The 27,199-nt window shown below is 43.4% G+C and overlaps 1 protein-coding gene across 6 annotated transcripts in view; it reads right to left on the reverse strand.

Moving 5' to 3' along the window:
* Nucleotides 1-27,199, reverse strand: part of TENM2 (teneurin transmembrane protein 2) — a 4,210,084-nt gene that overhangs the window by 785,193 nt on the left and 3,397,692 nt on the right. For all 6 annotated transcript variants that reach the window (XM_068277420.1, XM_068277423.1, XM_068277418.1 and 3 more), the window contains one exon: nt 23,744-24,618. In XM_068277420.1, coding sequence (XP_068133521.1) covers nt 23,744-24,618 — 875 coding nt within the window. The remainder of the gene's footprint in view (nt 1-23,743; nt 24,619-27,199) is intronic.

The following is a 27,199-nucleotide window of genomic DNA, read 5'->3' on the forward strand; positions in this document are numbered from 1 at the left end:
TCGGAGTTCGGCGCGAACACCCGAACATCGCGGCGATGTTCGGCGAACGTTCTCGAACCTGAACATCTAGGTGTTCGCCCAACACTATGCCAGACTTGCCCGCCTCCATAGGATTCTCATTGTAGCGGTACTGAACAAGTACACAGCAAGTAGAAAATGTAATTTAAAAACAAAACGTAAACTTTTTAACAATGCCATGGAAAGTTGAGAAGGCAGTCACACATTACCTGACATCACTGAGTGAGGAAGAGCAATCTCGCCATGTTGCGCAGTAGTCCAGCATGGCCGTCACTACACAAATAGCTGGTAACTTGCGGTGCGTTACACAGTTAGTTTGGTGCGTCAGTGTGAAGCAGTACTCTAATTATACTACCTGATTGATGTATACACATGCCAGATGTTTTAAAGCACGTTAGGCCTGCAATTTAGCATTCAATGTGATTTCTGCCCTTAAAACGCTGTTTTGCGCCACATCCAGATTTTTCCCCAGGACTTTTGGCGTGTATCCCACTCCGCCATGTCCCCCTCCAGGTGTTAGACCCCTTGAAACATATTTTCCATCACTTTTGTGGCCAGCATAATTTTTTCTATTTTTCAAAGTTCGCCTCCCTATTGAAGTCTATAGCGGTTCGCGAATTTTTTCGCGAACTGAACCTTCTGCGGAAGTTCGCCAACCCGGTTCGCGAACCTAAAATCGGAGGTTCGGCCCATCACTAGTGGGCACTAGGCAGCAAAGTCCGACATCCCCATTAGGGGGGTGTTCCAGCATCTCCACTAGGGGGGTGTTGGTGAAGACCCGTAGTCACTTAGACTCTGTGTTGGAGTGGTTCTATTTCAGTGGTGAGGTTAACAGATCCCCTACCTTATAACAGTTGTGGTCAATGGATCATACTCAAAATGGGTGACTGTTAGCAGTGGGGTCCCACAGGGGTCTGTACTGGTTCCAGTGTCCTTCAATTTATTTATTAATGAAATAGTAGATGCAGTAGGAAGCAATGTTTCTATTTTTGCAGATGATACAAAATTGTGCAGAATCATCAACTCTCAGGAAGATAATGACATATTGCAACAGGATCTGGATAGGATGGTATTGGGCACTAGAGATGTGGCGAACCACCAATTTTCGGTTCGCGAACCGGGTTCACGAACTTCCGCGGAACTTTTCCGCGAACCGCAATAGACTTCAATGGGGAGGCGATCTTTGAAAAATAGAAAAAATTATGCTGGCCACAAAAGTGATGGAAAAGATGTTTCAAGGTGTCTAACACCTAAGATCTTTCAGTGACTACAAGAGGGGATTTTTTTTTTCAAAAATACCTTATAGTTTTTGAGAAAATCAATTTTAACGTAACTCCTTCTGACCGTGGGAAAATTAAGCGCCCGCCGACTTTAGCAGTTAATAGCAAAGCTGCTTCAAAAGCTAGAAACACCAAACTTGCAGAAAATGATAAGGAGAACAGTGGGGATAAGAGGAAAACATTTTTTTTTCCAAAAAGACCTTATAGTTTTTGAGAAAATCAATTTTAAAGTTTCAATGTAAATTCTCCTTCTGACCGTGGGAAAATACACCCCCGCCGACTTTAATGATTAATTGCAAAGCCCCTTTAAAAGCTAGCAACACCAAAATTACTGGGAATGTTAAGAAGAACAGTGGGAATAAGAGGAAAAACATTTTTTTCAAAAAGACCTTATAGTTTTTGAGAAAATCGATTTTAAAGTAAAAAAAAAAAGAGTCGATTCAAAAAAAAGAACCGATTCTTTAAAAAGATCCGGCTCCTTCATCAACACAAGGACACTAATTACCCCAATAGAGGCCCTGCTCTCTATTTTACCCGACATTAACATAAAAGTTTGGCATGAAAGAGGTATTGGTGCCATGGGTGCCAGCCTAGGTGGGGATTGACAGGTGCAGGCAGGCAGGTGGGGAGAGACAGCGGGAGCTAGCAGCTATGCGTCCAAAAGGACTTTTGGACGCATTCTCTGCTATGTGGGTGGGGGGCTTCCGAGATCTTCAATCAACTTAATAGAAGATCACAACATAAGAGGATACAGTTCGTTGGATAATTTACCGAGGATATTGCCGTGGGAAAATTTTTTTAAAGGTACAGGTAAGTATTTCTGGTTAATTAAGAAAATTAAAGGACTTTTTTTGTGGTCGTGTTTTTATTTCCTTTAACCCTTTGTGTCTTCAAGTGTAGTTATGCACCCTGACAGTTTGAGAATGACGTGCCAGCCTGGAAGGACAACCAATCCCATCAGATATGTAGAAAAGCAGTCGGCACCGTCTTCAATTGCTATTATTTATTCAGCTTAGTCATGTAAATACAGGTCAGACAGTCATCACTTGAGAAAGGAGCTGCGCTCCGAAACGTTGTGTACTTACATGACTAAGCTGAATAAATAATAGCAATTGAAGACGGTGCCGACTGCTTTTCTTTAACCCTTTGTGGAAATGGGTAAGGGGTACTTTGTACCTCTATACTCATCTCTCCTGGGAGGGGGTGGGCAACTGGGTTCCCCTTCTTAAAGGGGACTCCCAGATGCCACCATGACACCCCCCTGGAAGTCGTCGCCCCCACCTCCTCCCGGGGCACCAGAGGTGGGGAAGAGCCCCTTGTCCATGGATTGGACAAGGGCTCCGGGGGGGGGGGGGGAGGGGAAGGCTTGGCTGCCCCTCCCCCCGCGGAGCCCCCCATACCATGGACCATGCGGGCTGGTATAGCTCAGGGTGCGAAGCCCCAGTCGGCTGGGGCTCTGCATTCTGGCTATCCCAGCCTGCATGGGGGACAAGGGGTTACAGAGGTGGGACCCCACGTCATTTTTTTTTTCATTTATTTCCCACACTCAGCACATAAAAATAATAAATATATATATATATATATATATATATACTTACATATATATATATATATATATATATATATATATATATATATATACATATATATATATATATATATACATACATATATATATATATATATGTTTTTTTTAAAGGACTTAACGAGGCCACAAGTATGAAAAAAGTTAAATACCATTTCATAATCCAGATCCATGGAGGACGCCATCTGCGCCCCCCGTTCATTCCGCCATGGCACCCGCAGTAATACCGGCCCCGGTCGGGTCCCGGCCCCTCCAAACGGGTCGGGTTCTCATTCCCCCCCTCAATATGGCCGCCACAGATTGCCATGGCTGCGCAGTCCGCATAGATGCGATTGCGGCTGCGCAGCTCTAGGTCCTACTCCCGATGCGTCCGATGTATGCACGCATATTGATGATGCGGCAGGAGGAGGCCCTAGAGCTGCGCAGTTGCAATCGCGTCTGTGCGGACTGCACAGCCGCGGCAATCTGTGGCGGCCATATTGAGAAGGGAATGAGAACCCGACCTGTTCGGAGGGGTCGGGACCCGACCGGGGCCGGTATTACTGCGGGAGCCATGGGGGAATGAACGGGAGGGCGCTGATGGCGTCCTCCATGGATCTGGATTATGAAAAGGTATTTAACTTTTTTTCACATTTGTGGCCTCGGAAGTCCTTTAAATATTGTTTCCCGCTATCTTTTTAACATATCCTGCAAATTTGGTGTTGCTAGGATGTAAGGGGCCTTTGCTATTAACTGCTAAAGTCGGCGGGTGATGATGATAACCAACCAGAATTATAGGGGTACAAAAGTGCTAAATTCTGCCATAGGCTTCCATTAGGCTCCCTATTTCACTTTCAAAAATCTCAAATCTTTTCAAAGGGCAATTGCTCAGCAGTGGCAAATTTTCTAGCATTGTAGGAACTGTTAGGGGGATCATAACTGATGAGTTTCGGGCCCCTAGGCCGAAGAGGTCATAGCCTAGGGTCACAAAAACCTGTTTATTTGGGCAATTTCAATGGAGGAGATCCTGGCGTACATAAATCGCAGCCATGGCCGTCAGCAACGTCTGAATTTCACGAAATGTTTCATGCAGGTAGAAGACATATTGTTAGACTTGGATTCCAAAGATGGGGTCCCTACATCTCTGCAAACCAGAGTTACAAGGGTGCAAAAGTAGTAAAATCCCCCATAGGCTTTCATTGGCTTCCTATTTCACTTTCCAAAATCTCACATCTTTTCAAAGGGCAATGGCTCAGCAGTGGCAAATTTTCTAGCATTGTAGGAACTGTTAGGGTGATCATAACTGGTGAGTTTCGGGCCCCTAGGCTGAAGAGGTCATAGCCTAGGGTCACAAAAACCTGTTTATTTGGGCAATTTCAATAGTAGTGATGCTGACGTACATAAATCGCAGCCATGGCCGTTAGCAACGTCTGAATTTCATGAAATGTCTCATGCAGGTAGAAGACATATTGTTAGACTTGGATTCCAAAGATGGGGTCCATACATCTCTACAAACCAGAGTTACAGGGGTCCAAAATTGGCAAAATCCCCCATAGGCTTTCATTGGCTCCCTATTTCCCTTTCCAAAATCTCACATCTTTTCAAAGGGCAATTGCTCAGCAGTACCAAATTGTCTAGCATTGTAGGGACTCTTAGGGGGACCATTGCCCTTTGAAATGGTGTGAGATTTTGGAACGGTAAATAGGAGGCCCAATGAAAGCCTATGGGGGATTTTACCAATTTTGGAGCCCTGTAACTCTGTTTTGCACAAATGTAGGGACCCCATCTTTGGAATCCAAGTCTAAAAATATGTCTTCTACCTGCATGAGACATTTCGTGAAATTCAGACATTGCTAACGGCCATGGCTGCGATTTATGTACCTCAGAATTGCCACCATTGAAATTGCCCAAATAAACAGGTTTTTGTGACCCTAGGCTATGACCTCTTCGGCCTAGGGGCCCGAAACTCACCAGTCTTGTTCCCCCTAAGGGTCCCTACAATACTAGAAAATTTGCCACTGCTGAGCAATTGCCCTTTGAAAAGATGTGAGATTTTGGAAAGTGAAATAGGGAGCCAATGAAAGCCTATGGGGGATTTTACCAATTTTGGACACCTGTAACTCTGGTTTGCAGAGATGTAGGGACCCCATCTTTGGAATCCAAGTCTAACAATATGTCTTCTACCTGCATGAGACATTTCGTGAAATTCAGACGTTGCTAACGCCCATGGCTGCGATTTATGTACGTCAGCATCACTACCATTGAAATTGAACAAATAAACAGGTTTTTGTGACCCTAGGCTATGACCTCTTTGGCCTAGGGGCCCGAAACTCACCAGTTATGATCCCCCTAAAAGTTCCTACAATGCTAGAAAATTTGCCACTGCTGAGCAATTGCCCTTTGAAAAGATGTGAGATTTTGGAAAGTGAAATAGGGAGCCAATGAAAGCCTATGAGGGATTTTACTAATTTTGCACCCCTGTAACTCTGGTTTGCAGAGATGTAGGGACCCCATCTTTGGAAACTAAGTGTAACAATATGTCTTCTACCTGCATGAGACATTTTGTGAAATTCAGACGTTGCTAACGGCCATGGCTGTGATTTATGTACGTCAGCATCACTACCATTGAAATTGCCCAAATAAAAAGGTTTTTGTGACCCTAGGCTATGACCTCTTCCAATTTTGCACCCCTGTAACTCTGGTTTGCAGAGATGTAGGGACCCCATCTTTGGAATCCAAGTCTAACAATATGTCTTCTACCTGCATGAGACATTTTGTGAAATTCAGACGTTGCTAACGGCCATGGCTGCGATTTATGTACGTCAGCATCACTACCATTGAAATTGCCCAAATAAACAAGTTTTTGTGACCCTAGGCTATGACCTCTTCGGCCTAGGGGCCCGAAACTCACCAGTTATGATCCCCCTAACAGTTCCTAAAATGCTAGAAAATTTGCCACTGCTGAGCAATTGCCCTTTGAAAAGATTTGAGATTTTTGAAAGTGAAATAGGGAGCCTAATGGAAGCCTATGGCATTCAGCACTTTTGCACCTTTTCATAATCCAGATCCATGGAGGACGCCATCCGCGCCCTCCCGTTCATTCCCCCATGGCTCCCGCAGTAATACTTGCCCCGGTCGGGTCCCGACTCCCGACCCCTCCGAACAGGTCGGGTTCTCATTCCCTTCTCAATATGGCCGCCACAGATTGCCGCGGCTGCGCAGTCCGCACAGACGCGATTGCACCTGCGCAGCTCTAGGGCCTCTTCCTGCCGCGTCATCAATATGCGTGCATACATCGGACGCATCGGGAGGAGGACCTAGAGCTGCGCAGCCACAATCGCATCTTTGCGGACTGCGCAGCCGCGGCAATCTGTGGCGGCCATATTGAGGGGGGAATGAGAACCTGACCCGTTTGGAGGGGTCGGGACCCGACCGGGGCCGGTATTACTGCGGGTGCATGGCGGAATGAATGGGGGACGCAGATGGCGTCCTCCATGGATCTGGATTATGAAATGGTATTTAACTTTTTTCATACTTGTGGCCTCGTAAGTCTTTAAAAAAATAAATAATATATATATATATATATATATATATATATATATATTTTATTTTTTTTTATTATTTTTATGTGCTGAGTGTGGGAAATAAATGAAAAAAAAATGACGTGGGGTCCCCCATCCCGAGTCTCTGTAACCCCTTGTCCCCCATGCAGGCTGGGATAGCCAGAATGCGGAGCGCCGGCCGACTGGGGCTTCGCACCCTGAGCTATACCAGCCCGCATGGTGATGGTATGGGGGGCTCCGGGGGGGAGGGGCAGTCAAGCTTTCCCCTCCCCCCCCAGAGCCCTTGTACAATCCATGGACAAGGGGCTCTTCCCCACCTCCGGTGCCCCAGGAGGAGGTGGGGGCGACGACTCCCTGGGGGGGGTTCATGGTGGCATCTGGGAGTCCCCTTTAAGAAGGGGACCCCAGATGCCCACTCCCCTCCCAGGAGAAATGAGTATAGGGGTACAAAGTACCCTTTACCCATTTCCACAAAGGGTTAAATGAAATAAAAACACAACCACGAGAAAAGTATTTTATTATTCTAAATTATCCTTAAATACTTACCTGTACCTTTAAAAAAGTTTTCCCACGCCAATATCCACGGTAAACGATCCAACGAAATGTATCCTCTTATGTTGCGATCTTCAATTAAGTGGATTGAAGATCTCCGACGCCTCCCACATTGCAGAGAATGCCTCCTTTTGGACACATAGCTGCCGGCTCCTGCTGTCTCTCCCCACCTCCTCACCTGTCACTCTCACCTAGCCTGGCACCCATGTGTGCGCTGGGTGCCAGGCTAGGTGAGGGTGACAGGTGCAGGCAGGTGGGGAGAGACAGCAGCGAGCCGGCAGCTTCACGTCCTGCTCAGGACGCATTCTCTGCTATACTAACAGTTCTTGAATCATCCAGTTCTTTTTAATGAATCGGTTCTTTTTTTATGAATCGGCTCATTTTACTTTGAAACTTTAAAATTGATTTTCTCAAAAAGTATAAGGTGTTTTTGAAAAAACATTTTTCCTCTTGTTCCCACTATTCCACTTAACATTCCCAACAATTTTGGTGTTTCTACTATGTAAGGGGACTTTGCTATTAACCGTTAAAGTCAGCGGCCATTAAAGTCTATGGGGCGAATCGAACTTCCGCAAAAGTTCGCCTGGTGCAGGCCAACGCGAACCCCCAAAGTTCGCCTGGAACCGTTCGCCGGCGAACCGTTCGCTACATCTCTATTGGGCACATAAATGGCAGATGAAACTCAATGTTGAAAAATGTAAAGTCATGCATTTTGGTCATACCAATGGTCTAGCACCATACAAAATAAATGGGATATTGTTGGGGAGTCTGGGGACATCAAACTTAGAGAAGGACTTAGGAGTACTCATCAACAACAAGTTAAATAAACGTATTCAATGCCAAGCCGCTGCAGCTAACGCTAATAAAATTTTTTGATGCATTAAAAGGGAAATAAAAACTCGAGATGCTAGCATAATATTGCCCCTGTTTAACTCTCTAGTAAGGCCACATCTGGAATATGGCATTCAGTTCTGGGCAACACATTACAGGAAAGATATTGCAGTTTTAGAGCAGGTGCAGAGACTAGCAACAAAATTGATACGTGGGATGGAAGGTCTCACTTACCAACGTACAGTACAAGAAGAAAAAGACAAAGACAAATGGGAGCCCAAATAGTGCAGTATGTCACAAGTATTGAGTATCAAAAGTACTTCTGAAAAAAGGGTACTCACTAAGGTGGGTTGCGCTAGGGGCAACCAACCACTTCAGGCACGTGGAGTGGAGTGTACCTGACTCCACTCAGGTCTGCCAGCGGTCCTGGACTCAGTCGCTCTCTTAGCAAAAAAACTTTGCGCACCCAAAACAGGAGCGCAAGGCCCCCCTCCTGAATAGGTTGGGGGAGTAGGGTCAGGGCCGGATTTGTACTCTTTACTGCCCTAGGCCACTGTCAACCAGCCGCCCCCCTTCAGTATAGGTAGCGAGATGATCCCTCCCCCCTTCCCTCTAGTATAGGTAGCTTTATGACCCCCCCCCCCCGTATAGATAGCCAGATGACTCCTCCCCACTTTCCCTCCAGTATAGGTAGCCAGATGACCGCTCCCCCTTCCCTCTAGTTTATGTAGCTAGATGACTCCTCCCCCCTTTCCTTCCATTATAGGTAGCCAGATGACCGCTCCCCCTTCCCTCTAGTTTATGTAGCTAGATGACTCCTCCCCCTTCCCCTCCAGTATAGGTAGCCAGATGACCGCTCCCCCTTCCCTCTAGTTTATGTAGCTAGATGACTCCTCCCCCCTTTCCTTCCATTATAGGTAGCCAGATGACCGCTCCCCTTCCCTCTAGTTTATGTAGCTAGATGACTCCTCCCCCTTTCCCTCCAGTATAGGTAGCCAGATTACTCCCTCAATCCCTCTTTTTCCCACCCCCGCACCCTTCAGTATAGATAGCCAGCTCACCTTCACATCGCAATAGCCATCAGTGTCACTCATTTCTCGTCTCCAGTGCAGAAGCTTCCTCTTCCTTTCCATCTCCAATGCTGACCAAGTCCATAGCCGCCGGCTACAATGCTAATATGCACAGAGAGCAAGGTGCCTGCTGCACAGGCAGCAAGCAGCAGAGTACCTGAATATGCTGCACTAGTTTAGCCTGCTGTTTTGGTGCCCCTGCTCCTGTGGTGCCCTAGGCCATGGCCTAGGTGGCCTTGGACTAAATCCGGCCCTGAGTAGGGTACAGCAAAGGAAAAGAGGCGCCTAATATATATATAAAACACTTTAAAATCAATCAAATAAAGAAGGTTGAGGTGGCTTACCTCATAGACGACAAACTTACTTAATTAAGGAAGTTTAATGGATAATTAAGCACAGGCAACGCGCTTTGTGGGACTATGCCCACTTCCTCAGGCCAATCAAAAGTGCCTACAGATATAAAGAGAGGCGCTCAGTGCTCCATATATATATATATATATATATATATATATATATATATATATATATATATATATATACTAGCTGTTTGCCCGGCGTTGCTCGGGTACGTATTTGGCTGGTGTCAGCTCCACCCACTTTTTCTAACCCTAACAGTTTGTGAGCTTTGTGGTCTTTGGCATCAATAATTTGCATTGAAATGAAAACATCTGATGGGTTGTTTTTGGCTCCACCCCCTTTTCTGAATTTGAACCCCAGTCACCCAATGACCAACTGTACCAGGTTTGAGGCCTGTGCCATTAACAGTGCAAGAACTGTAGCAATTAAATATTCCCTTGAAAAGCAATAGGTGAAGCTTTTGTAGGCTCCACCCACTTTTCTGAATATTAATCCCATTCACTGAGTGACCAACTGTGCAAAGTTTTAGAACCCTCCCATTAACAGTGTAAGAATGGCTGCAGTTTACATTTTCTCAGTGAAATTTGTATTTGTCTCCACCCACTGAAGACCCGGCATTTCCTGGGTATGTATTCTACTGGTGTTGGTTCCGCCCACTTATTCTAACCCTAACGCACAAACATTCAATGACCAAATTTCTTAGCTTTGGGGTCTTTAGCATCAATAATGTGTATATTCCCATAGAAATTAAACAAATCAGATTGGCTGTTTGTGGCTCTGCCCCTTTCCAGCATTTGAACCCCAGTCACCCAATGACTAACTGTAGCAGGTTTGAGGCATCTGCTATTACCAGTGTGAAAATGGCAGCAATTTAAATATTCCCCTTGAAAATCAACAGTTGAATTTTGATTGTCTATTATAGGCTCCACCCACTTCCCTGAATATTAATCTCAGTCACCCAGTGACCATCTGGGCAAAGTTTGGGAACCCTGCCATTAACAGTGTAAGAAGGCCTGCAGTCTACATTTTCTCTGTGAAATTTGGTTTTGGCTCCGCCTATTTTTTGTAACCTGGACACACAGTCACTCAATGACCAAGTTTGTGAGCTTTGGGGTCCTTGGCATCAATATTTTGTATTTTCACAAGAAATTAAACTGTTTGTGGCTCTGTCCCCTTTTCTGAATTTGAACCCCAATGACTAACTGTACCAGGTTTGAAGCTTGTGCCATTAACAGTGCAAGAATGGCAGCAATTTTAATATTCCCCTTGAAAATCAACAGGTGATTTTGATTGGCTTTTTTAGGCTCCACGCACTTGTATGACTATTAATCCCAGTCACCCATTAACCAATTGTGCAAAGTTTGAGAACCCTGCCCTTAACAGTGAAGAAGGGCTGCAGTTTACAATTTCCCAGAAAAATCTGTTTTTGACTCCACCCACTTTTTGTACCCTTGACACACAGTCACTACTCAATGACCAATTTTGTGAGCTTTTGGGTTCTTGGCATCAAAATTGTGTGAATGGAAGCAGTTTATCAAAAAAAAAGCAAATCTGATTGGCTCTTTGTGGCTCCACCCCTTTAGTGAATTTGAACCACAGTCACTTGATGACTGACTGTAGCAGGTTTGACTACTCTGCCATTAACAGTGTAAGAATGACAGCAGTTTCAATATTCCCCCTGAAAATCAATAGGTGAATTTTGATTGGCTCGTGTAGGCTCCACCTACTTTTTCATATATTAATCCTAGTCCCCCAGTGACCAACTGTGTCAAGTTGAGAACCCTGCCAATAACAGTGTAAGAATAGCTGCAATTTATATTTTCCCTTGTAAAAAGTTGTTTTGGGCTCTGCCCACTATTTCTAACCTTGAGATACAGTCACTCACTGACAAAGTTTATGAGCTTTGTGGCCTTTGGCATCAATAAGTTGCATTTTACCACTGAAATTAAACAAATCTGATTGGCTGTTTTTGGCCCACTCCCTTTTCAGAATTTAAACCCCAGTCTCCCAGTGACTGACTGTACCAGATTTGAGGCATCTGCCTTTAAGAGTGTATGAATGGCAGCAATGTAAATATTCCCTTTGAAAATCAAAAGGTGAATTTTGATTGGCTGCTGTAGGCTCCACCCACTTTCCTGAATATTAGTCCCAGTCACCCAGTGGCCAACTGTGTCAAGTTTGAGAACCCTGCTAATAACAGAATGGCTGAAATCAATTAAAAAATCTGATTGGCGGTTTGTGGCTCCACCCACTTTAGTGAATTTGGACCCCAGTCACCCAAATAACTGACTGTATCAGGTTTGAGACCTCTGCCATTAACAGTGTAAGAATGGTAGCAATGTAAATGTTCCTCCTTGAAAATCAATAGGTGAATTTTGATTGGCTGTTTTTAGGCTCCACCCACATTTCTGAATATTAATCCCAGTCACCCAGTGGCCAATTGTGTCAAGTTTGGGATCCCTGTCATGTAAAAAATTAATGTGTTGGCGCCGCACACTTTTTCTAACCTTGACATACAGTCACTATATCAAGTTTATCAGCTTTGGGGTCCTTGGTATCAATACTTTGTATATTCCCATTGAAAAATAAACAAATCTGATTGGCTGTTTGTGGCTCCTACCCTCTCCAGCATTTGAACCCCAGTCACCCAATGACCAACTGTAGCAAGTTTGAAGCCTCTGCCATTAACAGTGATAGATTCTCACCAAAGGACCGACACCACTCGATGTATTTAGTAGCTCTTTATGACTTTATTGGCATCGATATGATAGCAACGACAGACGCTGTTTCGGCCCCCATGGGCCTTTATCAAGTTGCACAGGATCATCAAATGACAACATCCAAACTGCACATATATATATTCTCAAGAGCAATTACCCATGAATCCTCCATCAGCCAATCACCAACACACTATAGCAGAGGACCTGATGGGAGACTCATGTTAAAAATACACCGACAATGAAAACACAGAATTCAAATTTAAATCTCACCAATAAGATATCAAAGGGAGTTCCCACAGTAACATATAACTGCTAAAACGGTTCCTAACAGGCAAAGTGATGTCATGATCACATGACAAATCACATGCCTAAATCAGCTGATCTTTACCAAAACGGAGTGCATCACATACAAAAAGCCGCATCGCCGCAATGAAGCGCAACGCGTAAAAAACACCGCTTAGCCGCAATAAAGCACAACACGTAAAAAACGCGGCTTAACCGCAACGAAGCACAACGCGTAAAAAACGCCAAATCGCTGCAATGAAGCGCAACGCGTACAGAACGCCGCGTCGCCGCAATAAAGACAAAAACGGCGCTACACGTAACCAGCGGTATATCAATGCGAAACAAATGACGCATATACACGTATAAAAACGTCACATGGCCGCAACCAAAGCGGACAGCGCTACACGTAATCAGCTGATAGAAGCTACACATGCGTAACACATGACGCATATGCGCAAGTAATCAAACGGTGCCAAAACAGTCACCGATGTCAACCCAATGCACATAAAGACAAAAAGCAACAAAATAAAATGCAGTACATGGATGGGCGGAGCTGGAGGCGGCTACAGATAACATAGTGACCAAATAACAAGTATCACCTCAGGCGCAAAAACACGACGCTACAAAAAGATAGCCAAGCCAAACTCAGCACTCACCCATCCATGATGCTAAAGGGGAACTCCTTGACCACTCAATCCTAGATATGTGAGATCTACAATGAAAATTAAAAACAACAATGAGCCCAACAAAGTACAAAAGATAGATCATTTACATCATAAAGTTACACAGTACAACAAATGTGAATAGCATAATCATAAGCAGAAACCCAGGTCTAGCTCACGATTGAGACCCGCCCTCCCCATGGCATCCAGTCGTTTAATCCATGCTGCTTCTCTCCGCAGCAGTTCTTTCTGTTTGTTACCCCTCCACTGTGGAGGTATCCCATCTATAGCCATTATCCTCAGCTGAGAAACACTATGCCCACAATCTCTGAAATGTTCTGACACTGCCTGACCTGCCGTTCTATTCCTAATTGCTGACTTGTGAGATGAAATTCTCAACTTAAGGCACTGTGTCATCATACCTACATAAATAAAGCTGCATGGGCACTGTAATAAATAAACAACATGATCTGAATCACATGTATAGTGCTCCCTAATATGATAAACAGTGCCCAAAGTCGGATGCTGAAAAGTATTTCTACGTATTACACTGTTACACATGTGACATGATAGACACGGAAACATGCCAACTCTGCGTGAGCGAGCCTGTTCGCGTGGTGCAACTTAACACGCAATTTATTACGCAGGGTAGGAGCTCGGCGAAAAGACATCATTGGTGGGTACCGGAACTCGGGTACCCTCGGAAAACCATCACGTAATAAATGCCAGTGTCTGCGAATGACCCTAGCAACACCATCACTGCAGGTGTTAAAAGTGGATACAAAAGGGATACGTGATATCCCACCCAAATTCCGTCGACGTCGTGACCTATCCCTATGTAACACTTCAGAGGGATAACCCCGCATATGGAATTTTTCTGATAATTCCTCCCGTCGATTAGTACGTATGTTGGGCTCGCTCACAATACGGTCAATACATGCAAATTGACTCTCAGAAATACCATCCTTAACCGCAATGGGATGAAAACTCCCATAGTGCAGGGTGGAATTCCTATCAGTAGCTTTCACAAACAAGTCGGTAGACAGTGTTCTGTCACCTTTCTTAACAAGAACATCCAAGAATGGAATCTGTTCGAGGTCCCAATTGACTGTTAATTTGATTGCAGGGCACTGCTGATGGACTATTAGGATGAAATCATCCAAAGCAACACGTGGCCCCCTCCAAATGCAGAACACATCGTCGATGTAACGCCACCAACAAAGCGCATGTTTACGAAAAAGGGGATTAAGGTAGACGAAAGTTAGAACCCATCGCAGTGCCACGCAACTGTCCATAATAACGCCCCCCAAATTCAAAATAATTCTCTGTGAGAACAATCTCCAATAGTTTAATCAAAAACTTTCTCTGTGGTAAGGTACAATCCGACTGTGTCATTAGATACCAGTCTACAGCCTCTACACCCCCATCATGAGGTGTAGAGGCTGTAGACTGGTATCTAATGACACAGTCGGATTGTACCTTACCACAGAGAAAGTTTTTGATTAAACTATTGTAGAATGTTCTCACAGAGAATTATTTTGAATTTGGGGGGCGTTATTATGGACAGTTGCGTGGCACTGCGATGGGTTCTGACGTGGCCCCCTCCTATGCAAACCTATTTATGGGGTTATATGAGGAGACTTTTGTCTACCTTAATCCCCTTTTTCGTAAACATGCGCTTTGTTGGTGGCGTTACATCGACGATGTGTTCTGCATTTGGAGGGGGCCACGTGTTGCTTTGGATGATTTCATCCTAATAGTCCATCAGCAGTGCCCTGCAACCAAATTAACAGTCAATTGGGACCTCGAAAAGATTCCATTCTTGGATGTTCTTGTTAAGAAAGGTGACAGAACACTGTCTACCGACTTGTTTGTGAAAGCTACTGATAGGAATTCCACCCTGCACTATGGGAGTTTTCATGCCATTGCGGTTAAGGATGGTATTCCTAAGAGTCAATTTGCACGTATTGACCATATTGTGAGCGAGCCTAACATACGTACTAATCGACGGGAGGAATTATCGCAAAAATTCCGTATGCTGGGTTATCCCTCTGAAGTGTTACATAGGGATAGGTCACGACGTCGACGGAATTTGGGTGGAATACCACGTATCCCTTTTGTATCCACTTTTAACACCTGCAGTGATGGTGTTGCTAGGGTCATTCAGACACTGGCATTTATTACGTGATGGTTTTCCGAGGGTACCCGAGTTCCGGTACCCACTAATGATGTCTTTTCGCCGAGCTCCTACCCTGCACGATAAATTGCGTGTTAAGTTGACACCACGCGAACAGGCTCGCTCACGCAGAGTTGGCATGTTTCCGTGTCTATCATGTCACATGTGTAACAGTGTAATACGTAGAAATACTTTTCAGCATCCGACTTTGGGCACTGTTTATCATATTAGGGAGCACTATGCATGTGATTCAGATCATGTTGTTTATTTATTAAAGTGTTCATGCAGCTTTATTTATGTAGGTATGACGACACAGTGCCTTGAGTTGAGAATTTCATCTCACAAGTCAGCAATTAGGAATAGAACGGCAGGTCAGGCAGTGTCAGAACATTTCAGAGATTGTGGGCATAGTGTTTCTCAGCTGAGGATAATGGCTATATATGGGATACCTCCACAGTGGAGGGGTAACAAACAGAAAGAACTGCTGCGGAGAGAAGCAGCATGGATTAAACGACTGGATGCCATGGGGAGGGCGGGTCTCAATCGTGAGCTAGACCTGGGTTTCTGCTTATGATTATGGTATTCACATTTGTTGTACTGTGTAACTTTATGATGTAAATGATCTATCTTTTGTACTTTGTTGGGCTCATTGTTGTTTTTAATTTTCATTGTAGACCTCACATATCTAGGATTGAGTAGTCAAGGAGTTCCCCTTTAGCATCATGGATGGGTGAGTGCTGAGTTTGGCTTGGCTATCTTTTTGTAGCGTCGTGTTTTTGCGCCTGAGGTGATACTTGTTATTTGGTCACTATGTTATCTGTAGCCGCCTCCAGCTCCGCCCATCCATGTACTGCATTTTATTTTGTTGCTTTTTGTCTTTATGCGCATTGGGTTGACATCGGTGACTGTTTTGGCACCGTTTGATTACTTGCGCATATGCGTCATGTGTTACGCATGTGTAGCTTCTATCAGCTGATTACGTGTAGCGCTGTCCGCTTTGGCTGCGGCCATGTGACGTTTTTATACGCGTATATGCGTCATTTGTTTCGCATTGGTATACCGCTGGTTACGTGTAGCGCCGTTTTTGTCTTTATTGCGGCGACGTGGCGTTCTGTACGCGTTACGCTTCATTGCGGCGATTTGGCGTTTTTTACGCGTTGTGCTTCGTTGCGGTTAAGCCGCGTTTTTTACGTGTTGTGCTTTATTGCGGCTAAGCGGCGTTTTTTACGCGTTGCGCTTCATTGCGGCGATGCAGCTTTTTGTACGTGATGCACTCCGTTTTGGTAAAGATCAGCTGATTTAGGCATGTGATGTGTCATGTGATCATGACATCACTTTGCCTGTTAGGAACCGTTTTAGCAGTTATATGTTACTGTGGGAACTCCCTTTGATATCTTATTGGTGAGATTTAAATTTGAATTCTGTGTTTTCATTGTCGGTGTATTTTTAACATGAGTCTCCCATCAGGTCCTCTGCTATAGTGTGTTGGTGATTGGCTGATGGAGGATTCATGGGTAATTGCTCTTGAGGATATATATATGTGCAGTTTGGATGTTGTCATTTGATGATCCTGTGCAACTTGATAAAGGCCCATGGGGGCCAAAACAGCGTCTGTCGTTGCTATCATATCGATGCCAATAAAGTAATAAAGAGCTACTAAATACATTGAGTGGTGCCGTTCCTTTGGTGAGAATCTATGCTGTGACCCCTTGGTACTGGGGTGGGGACCTTGGCACACCTTCTTGCATTATAGCCACTGTGAGTGCTCTCGGGCACTTGGAAGAAACTGCCATTAACAGTGTAAGAATGGCAGCAGTTTAAATATTCCAGTTGAAAATCAATAGGTGAATTTTGATTGGCTGTTGTAGGCTCCACCCACTTTCTTGAATTTTAATAGCATTCACCCAGTGACCAACTGTGGCAAGTTTGATAACCCTGCGATTAATAGTCTAAGAATGGCTGCGGTTTACATTTTCCCATTTAAAATGAAAGGCTTAAATTTGATTGGCTGTTTTATGCTCCGCCCACTTTTCCTGGATTTGTAACCTCGGTCACCAAGTGACCAACTGTGCCAAGTGTGGGGACTCTGGCTTGATTACTGTGAGAATGGCAGCCTTTTACATTTTTTCCATTGACTTGAATGGGTGAAATCTGATTGGCTGTTTGTAGCTCCACCCACGTGTGCAGGGGGGCCGCGAAACCCCCAGAACATATCACCCCAGGTAGTAAGGGATCTGTATACCAAGTTTCGTTCAAATCGGTCAAGGCGTTTTGGCGTGATCGCGGCACATACACACACACACACACACACACACACATACATACATCCGATTTTATATATATAGATTAGCTAAAGTGTTAAGTTCTCGGTTATAGATATACTAGGTAGTGTTGGAAAAAATAATAAAATAGAGCGTAATCTACAGATTTTGCAGAACACTGTCATCTGAAACAAGAAGGACATATTTGTTATAGAAAAGACTGTGGATAAATGCAAGTAGCAATAGGCATTGTTAGGAGCACCAAATTGTGCTGTCAGGAAGCGATAATAGCGCTGTGAGCATATGCATAAGCCTGTAGCGGTATTAGCGCTTCCTCCTGACAGCATAATTTGATGCTCCTCACAATGCCTATTGCTACCTGTATTTATCCACAGTGCTACAAGCGCTTCCCAAGTAAAATCAATGTCAATTGTTCATATATAGATACTTTACAGCACTACTCTTTTCATGCTTTTATTCTCTCTATAACCTCCATTAAGCTTGTTCTCACACTAGGTTACGTATGTTTATAGCGCTAGAAGCGCTTTTCCGACATATCTCATGCTCTTATTTTTTCTATAACAAATATGTCCTTCTTGTTTCAGATGACAGTGTTCTGCAAAATCTGTAGATTACACTCTATTTTATTATTTTTTCCAACACTACCTAGTATATCTATAACCTAGAACTTAGCACCTTAGCTAATATGTAATAATATAAAAAAATTAAAGGTACAGCTACACAAATTTAAAGGTACAGCTACTCAAATGTTTTTAGGTCAAACAGCACAATTTTTTAAATTAATGATTGGCTAATAAGTTACATTTTGTGACACATTGTGAGGCGTTAATAAACTCTATTCTCATTGAGATATTTATCTCGGGCTGCATTACAGTTACAGTCAGAGACCATTATTTTAAGTACTTTAGAACTCTACCTAATTACAGTATAATATATTATACTAGTGTGAATTTTTAAGTAATGAATTGTGCTTTTGATTATATTTTTTGATGTGATTTTATTTTTATGATGTCATTATATATTATATGTTACATGTGTGTATGTATATATATATATATATATATATATATATATATATATATATATATATATATATATGGGGCACTGAGCGCCTCTCTTTAATATCTGTAGGCACTTTTGATTGGCCTGAGGAAGTGGGCATAGTCCCACGAAACGCGTTGCCTGTGCTTAATTATCCATTAAACGTCCTTAATTAGGTGAATTTGTCGTCTATGAGGTAAGCCACCTCAGCCTTCTTTATTTTATTTATTTTAAAGTGTTTTATATATATATATATATATATATAGATATATATATATATATATATATATTGTGAGCCTCTTTTCCTTTGCTGTCTCACTTACCAAGTAAGTATATGTCTAGAGTACCTCAGCGCAGTGGATATAGAGTACACCCACGTAAAACAGGATAGCCACAGTACCTGTTACTGAAGTTTCCCACCTCTGGAAATAAACGGGGTGTGCTTCAAAGATGTCACGTCTTGCTGTAATCCCGACAAACCAAGGTGCGGCTGGCAGTTACTAAATAACACCGGATCCGCTCCGTAAGTGTAGTGAAGAGGTCACGCTGGACGGGTCTCCGGCTCTCCTGGTCATGTGATCCACGCTCTTTCCGGTTATGCGCTCCACAGGCGTCCCTTGCATGAAAAGGGCAATGCCGCAGTGTGGCTGCAGAGGGAATAGAAAGACAATAGTGCACACCGTGGGGGCAAACAGACCAGGCGCAGGAATCCACTTACTGGGTATAAACTTGTTTAATAGCATATATTGTAAAGTAGCCTACTACTACTTTGCAATGAAAAACAAAAGTTTGCTTTCCTAAAACAGAAAGAATTTGCGATAATTCAGGTTGGAGTGAGCTCAAGATGTCTCCCAGAGCACCACTGCTGAATATATAAAGGGGGCTTTTAGGACCATTGTAGTCCCTTACACACTCCAATGAGTTCTGGGTCACCATGAGCTTGCTGGTTAGTCTGTGCCTCTCGGATTTACAAGCCCTACTCCATAGAGCCAAATTAATCCATGCCGTGCACTGATGAGGATCAAACAATCCGAAACAGTCTGTATGCATGTTGGATTATTATGGCTCTGTACATATTAACAAGCTGACACATCATTGCATTCCAGCAGTTCTGGAGGTGTGTTTAGCTTCTAAGGGTACAATGGTTAATTTGCATATATTCAGCAGTGGTGCTCTGGGAGACATCTCGAGCTCACTCCAACCTGAATTATCGCAAATTCTTTCTGTTTTAGGATACAAACTTTTGTTTTTCTTAACATCTTAGTAAGGGGGCTTTTAGGACCATTGTAGTCCCTTACACACTCCAATGAGTTCTGGGTCACCATGAGCTTGCTGGTTAGTCTGTACTACTTTACAATATATGCTATTAAACAAGTTTATACCCAGTAAGTGGATTCCTGAGCCTGGTCTGTTTGCCCCCACGGTGTGCACTATTGTCTTTCTATTCCCTCTGCAGCCACACTGCGGCGTTGCCCTTTTCATGCAAGGGACACCTGTGGAGCGCATAACCGGAAAGAGCATGGATCACATGACCAGGAGAGCCGGAGACCCGTCCAGCGTGACCTCTTCACTATACTTACGGAGCGGATCCGGCGTTATTTAGTAACTGCCAGCCGCACCTTGGTTTGTCGGGATTACAGCAAGACGTGACATCTTTGAAGCACACCCCGTTTATTTCCAGAGGTGGGAAACTTCAGTAACAGGTACTGTGGCTATCCTGTTTTACGTGGGTATACTCTATATCCACTGCACTGAGGTACTCTAGACATATACTTATCCTGAATTGGGCTGTGAAGCCAGCCTGCCTCTAGCAGCATTTTTCCCTTTCTGCGCTGCTATTTTGTTTCACTTACTAAGTAAGGTTAGATAAACTAGGTTTATTTTGTCTAGAGAAAAGACTCCTTAGAGGGGTTCTAATTAACATGTATAAATGCATCAGAGGGCAATATAAAAGCTTGGCGGATGAGCTTTTTGTCCCTAGGCCTTCTCAAAAGACTAGAGGACATGATCTGCGCATGGAGGAAAAACGTTTTAGCCATTTATTTAGGAAAGGGTTATTTACAGTAAGAGTGATTAAGATGTGGAATGCATTGCCACAGGAAGTCGTTATGACAAATTCTATACCTGCATTTAAAGGGGGCTTAGATGCTTTCCTTGCGTTGAAAGACATCCATGGCTACAATTACTAGGTAATGTCCAGTGATGTTGATCCAGGGATTTTATCTGATTGCCATCTGGAGTCGGGAAGGAATTTTTTTCCCTTTTGGGGCTAATTGGACCATGCCTTGCAAGAGTTTTTCGCCTTCCTCTGGATCAACAGGGATATGTGAGGGAGCAGGTTGGTGTTGTACTTTGTTCTCTGGTTGAACTCGATGGACGTAAGTCTTTTTTCAACCCAAATAACTATGTAAGTGTTTATAGTGTTAAATACTGTTTTGGGAACTCTTGTATATGCAATTTTTGATTTTGAAAAGCCTCCTCTACAGTATTGCCGAATATTTGGGATAATATTACTTCTTAATATTACTTAATTACTTAATGTTTTTCTTTGTTATGCATTTGGACATCTGCTCACCCCTATTATGGAGAGGAAATTTGTATTCTATTGTTCATTGTGTGATCAATATGGATGTAATGTTATTCTTAAATTGCATTGTTCAATAAAAAGAGTTAAAAAAAAAATAAAACGATAGGGACAGTATGACAGAAAACTATTTGTTGTTGTTGTTGTAAGGGCTCTTTCACATCTAGAACGTGCGAAGGACCCGTTCTCCTGCACGCGTTATATGCCCTGCGGCATGTCTTCGGGATGCAGCAGTGCGACACAATCAGCGGCGGTAGTAATTAATTCACCCGACAGGAAAACGCCAGCTCCCGATGATAAGAAGCTCCCAGGTGCGTCGAACTGCAATGCACCAAAACCAAAATGTTGGATGTAAAAGGTAAAATGAAAGTCTATGGACTTTCATTTTACCTTGTTAATGCAGAGTTTTGACTTTGCGTTAAAACATAGAGAACGGGCTCAGATGTGAAAGAGCCCTTAATATCTTTATAATTCAGTGATTAGCAAACATATACAATTTTTACGTTCAGTTGTATTTAATATATCATAATGACACTTTATTAGGGCAAGACATGTTGTGTTCTGATGTGAAAATGTATTGTGTTTGCTAAAACTTTGTTAAGAACACAGGACAAGGGTCTGAGGCTTCTTTTACACTGCAAATAGCAATTTAATGGTGGCCATACATGGTACAATATTTTCATCCAATCCTACCATTTCCATGTAATATAAGGGAATTACCTAAATTATCCTTTCAGTATATTCACTCAATTTACCCTTATACTACATAGAAATGGTAAGATTGGATGAAAAAATTGTACCATGTATGGTCACCATTAGAATCCAATTTGTGATTCTTTTTTGTCATTTTCACTGCATGCTAACAACACAAGAAAAAGCATGGGAGATGCCGCTGCATCCGCTAAGGGGCCCAGAGCCGTAAGGGGCCCCAACTACTAACCTTCCCTTACTCCGACACAGGGTATTTTTTTGTGGCTTCACTTGTCATGGGTGTTATAATCATGATGGCCACACTTTTTTATGACCCTTGTAAGATGGGCACCAAGAGGAGGCAAGGGAAGGGGTGTGAACATTAGGGGCCTCATCAAAGTTTGAATGGGGGACCCCATGAATTGTAGTTATGCCACTGCAACATGCAGGACTGTTTAAAATTGCATCAAAATCAGAATCACACTGGAATCACATGCAGTGTAAAAGAGCCCTGAAGAAGATTTTGCATACCTGAAGCTTAGTGTTTGAATCTTTTAGAGCAGGAGTAGGGAACCTATGGCTCGGGAGTCAGATGTGGCTCTTTTGATGGCTACATCTGGCTCACATACAAATCAGTAGGGGTTGATTCACTAAGCTACACTGCTCAAGCAGCACAGCTTGGTGTGATAGCGCAAGTAAAATTTTCAAAGTAGGCACGCTACTGCTTTAGCATGCACTACTAACTTACTCACGGTACCCCAAAACGAATGGCTGCTCCTATTGTCCCACTCTGGACCCTGTCAGGTCCAGTGACTTTGTAGGAAGAGATCCCCGTACTTTGATTGGCCTAATAGGCTGCCTATTGGGCCAAAGTGCAGGGATCTCATCCTACAATGTGAATCAACACCCAAGTCAGCTAGCTAATTGTACAAGCTGTTAGTTGGTATTTCTCCTCTCTGGCTCTCAATTGCTGATGTTGCTGAAACCCAAGAGAAGATGTAGACGTGTCTGACACTTCCGCTGCCCGCCGGATCAACTGTGTACACATCACCATGGCAACAGGGCAACATGGCCCTCTGCTGCACATGCACAATGTCCCAGTTTGAAACATATTGTATGGTTCTCACAGAATTACATTTTAAAACATGAAGATAATAGGATAACAGAGGCGCCAATAGGATAAAAAACACTAAAAGAACTTAAAAACCCATCTTGGTAATAGAGGAGGCAGTGGTGGACTCACCCCCTCCAAGCAGAACACACGACTGTGGATTTTCAGTCAAAACAATTTTATTGGATACTCCAAATAAAGTGCAACGCGTTTCACGGGATACAAACCCGCTTCATCAGGCAATAACAGATAGGAGTAAACAGCATCTGCCAGTATCATCAACACTGAGCGCCTCTGACAGAGTGTTGATGATACTGGCAGATGCTGTTTACTCCTATCTGTTATTGCCTGATGAAGCGGGTTTGTATCCCGTGAAACGCGTTGCACTTTATTTGGAATATCCAATAAAATTGTTTTGACTGAAAATCCACAGTCGTGTGTTCTGCTTGGAGGGGGTGAGTCCACCACTGCCTCCTCTATTACCAAGATGGGTTTTTAAGTTCTTTTAGTGTTTTTTATCCTATTGGCGCCTCTGTTATCCTATTATCTACATCAAGTCCACCCTTGGTGGAGGGTTGTACCCTTCCTTCTTCAACTACAGAGAGCGACTTTTTAATCCTGAGTGGGGTCAGGACAATCTCCCCACCTGCTTTGACAGTGGTTGCCTACTTGGTAACCCTGGTTTGTGAGTATTAAATTAATATTATTACTCTATCAATTATACCTTACCAGTACATACTACACTATATTGGGCTCTTGGTGTTCTCTCTTTTTCTCATTTTAAAACATGAGGCATTTCTGGCCAAAAATGTTCCTGACCCCTGTTTTAGAGTTAGCCACAAATTAAGGCAGAAAGTTTTTGAATCAGGGTAAGAGCATTTTTGTCTAACATTGTTCAATATCCAACAAAGACATAAACAGGTTGTATACAAACATGTTTTTCACTTAGGTACTTACTCGTAAAACATTGTCCAGCCCGTCTCATCACTTTTTGTTGCTAAGAGACCAGTATTTCCATTGTATGTCATCAAAGATAACTCCAGATTTTGTGTGGCAACCATCTTTAGTCCTCCATTAGTACCAAGTGACAAAGTTATAATCTGATTATCTGGCATTAGAAAATGTCGTGGAATTCCATTAGAATCCCTGCGGATTTTAATACAGTTGCCACTATTGTCAGTAAGTTCTATCAAGTCATTGTCAGTATTGTAAGTGAAATTGTACAGGTATTCCCCTGTAACTAAGCTCTGAGTGTACTGATGAATACCATTGGTATTAAAAATATATAATTCTTGTTCTCCCGGGGATGCAACTTCATACTGATTGAATGAAGTGAGAACAGGTTTGTTTTGAACAACAGCTCTTATTCGAATATTTCCAAGGTCAGCAATGTACACTGTGCCATCAGGTGCTACAGCCAAGGATGAGGGTGAGTTCAGAAATGCATCCGTTGCAAAGCCATCATCTCCTACATAGCAATTGCAGTTAACATCATCTTTGCAGTTGCAGTCAGAAGCTGCACCAGCTAAGAGAGAGATTTCACCATTTGTTGTCACTTGTCGTATTCTGTTAATTTTCTTTTCATTGGTTTCTGCAATATAAAGGATCCCTGTATGAGAAATAGCTATGGCACTGGCAGACTCTAATGCAGAATGAATAGCCAGTTTGCTCAATGAGTAGTCTATGCCAGGTACTTGACAATGCATTGGACGTCCAGCTATGATGCTCACTTGATGGTTTTCTGTTATGCGCAAAATAACATTGTTCTCTAAGACATAAAGCGAATTATCCATTGGGTTGATAGCTAAATCTGTTGGCCATTCCATACGAACCTGGAAAACAGTGCATATACAGTGATTCAAATACCTCCTTAAATTACATGAGAACATAATGTAGAATGTATTTCTTCATTATAACTTACTGGCAATAATGAAATGTCAGCAACATAATATATCCAGACATATGAATGCTAGATTTTGTATACCACTTTTCTGCACTAGTGACTAGCTAAGCTGGGAGTTTCTCATTCGCAATAACTTTTGTGAAATGTAGGAATTTAGTGCCAGTTTAAAAAAAAAAAAAGCAATTACCTCTCTTTTTTTATTTTTTAGATTTAAATTACTAAAATAGAACGCACATTGGGCACCTCCATCCTACCCATTACCAGTCAGACCTGATTTGGAGGTAATAGCTTTGCAGTTTTTCTGCTACTGATACTACAGGAGAGCGACCCTCCAGTATCCAGTATGACGTTGAATACCGAGCAGGTATGGTTAATTCCCTGAAGGCCTATACGGTCCAAAATGTTAGTACATGTTAGTAAATGTTAGTACATGTTAGTACAACCAAAATGTTAGTACATGCTCTTATTATATCTCGATTGGGATATTTCAATATATTGCTCGGTGGACTTCCAACTAACCGACTAACACCGCTCAATTCTGTACTGAACTCTGCTGCTCGACTCATTCATCTCTCCTCTCGCTCTTCCTCTGCTGACCCTCTCTGTCAAGCTCATCACTGGCTACCAATTAATGAGAGGATTCAGTTCAAACTCTTAACCCTAACCTACAAAGCTCTCCACAATCTCTCTCCCCTGTACATCTCCTCACTAGTCTGCAGATACCAACCCAACCGCAATCTCAGATCTGCACACGAGCTTCTTCTATCCTCTTCTACAATTACCTCCTCACATTCACGTGTACAAGACTTCTCACGTGCCTCACCCCTCCTCTGGAATGCCCTTCCACAACACATTCGCCACTCTCCCACCTTTGAAATTTTTAAACGCTCCCTCAAAACCCACCTTTTCCGACAAGCATATTCTGTAGCTTAGGCCATGCACCCACTAAATAACCTAATTGCGCACTGCCTGTACATATACTGTATACATCCCCACCTCTTGTTTCCACCCCATTCCTTTAGATTGTAAGCTCGCAAGGGCAGTGCTCTCATCCTTTTGTGTCATGGACTGTTATTAATTTAATTGCTTGCACACTGTTAGACATTTATACATTTTAGTCATCATGTTAAATCAAATTGTAATCAGCAGTGCTGTATTTTGTATCAGTGTTCATATTTGATGTATATCATTGTGTATCCCTTGTTTGTTTTCTTATATTGTACAGCGCCACGGAATATGTTGGCGCTTTATAAATAAATAATAATAATAATACGGTGGTTGCAGGAACTGCAACCCATCTTTGTGACTATACATCTGTATAATTTTATCCTCCCTATACCTGACGATACTGCACCATTAGCCTCCCGGACTCTCCCTGCTTCTCACCTAAATATTCTTGGCCTCTACAAGAATCACCAAAGAAAAAAAACCTGGTGGTGGTGGGAGCGGTGTGTGTGGCAGCGGTGCACGAAGATCTTCAATTAAGTTAAAGAAGGTCGCAAAATTAGAGGATATTGGCGTGGAAACATTTTCTTAAAGGTACGGGTAAGGATTTCTGGTTAATTACGAATAATAAAGGATTTTTCTCATGGCAGTGTTTTTATTTCACTTAACCCTTTCTGGAACTGGGTAAGGGGTACTCCTCATTTCTCCTGGGAAGGGTAGTGGGCATCCCAGATGCCACCTTGAACATCCCCCGGAAGTTGTCGACCCCATTAAGAAAGTTTCAAAAAGTATGTAATAATGTTCAGAGTGTGGGAAATTGAAAACAAAAAATGATGTGGGGCCCCCCTCCTGAGCCTCTTTAACCTCTTGTCCCCCGTGCCGGCTCGGATCGTTAGAATGCGGAGCCCCGGCTGAGTGGGGCTTCGCACCCTGAGCTATACCAGCCTGCATTGTCCATAATATGAGGAGCTCCAGGGGGAGGGGCGGCCAAGCTTCCCTCCTGGAGCTCTTGTCCAATCCATGCACAAGTGGCTCTTCCCCACCTCCTGTGCCCTAGGAGTAGGTGGGGGCGATGACTCCCGGGGGGGGGAGGGTTCATGCAGAGGAGTAGCTTTGGGTGGGCAAGGTGAAACATATGTCCCCGGGAGCAGCACTTTGAGGGTGCTCAGTACGGCCATTGCACCCCCACGTGCCTCAGAGGTGGCTCACTGGCTGCACAAAGTGCCCCTGCTTCTCTCTCTCCCTCTGCAGAAGCATTAACAACAGCAGCATAAGGCTATCTAAAGGGAGCACATCTGGCTATCTAAAGGGGCACACATTTTGCTATTTAAAGGGGGGCACATCTGGCTATCTGAATGGAGTAAGGGGGCACATATAGCTATCTAAATAACTTTTGACTCTACCCATGACCATGACCACATTCTGATGTGTGATCAAGACCATTTTGTCCAGAGGGGGGTGCTGAAAACCCTAGCTACGCCTCTGGGTTCATGGTGGCATCTGGGAGTCCCCTTTAAGAAGGGGACCTACATCATGCCCACCCCCCCAGGACTCAGGAGAAATGA

This window comes from Hyperolius riggenbachi, chromosome 3, assembly GCF_040937935.1.
Source record: "Hyperolius riggenbachi isolate aHypRig1 chromosome 3, aHypRig1.pri, whole genome shotgun sequence".
In the NCBI taxonomy this organism is placed as follows: Eukaryota; Metazoa; Chordata; class Amphibia; order Anura; family Hyperoliidae; genus Hyperolius; species Hyperolius riggenbachi.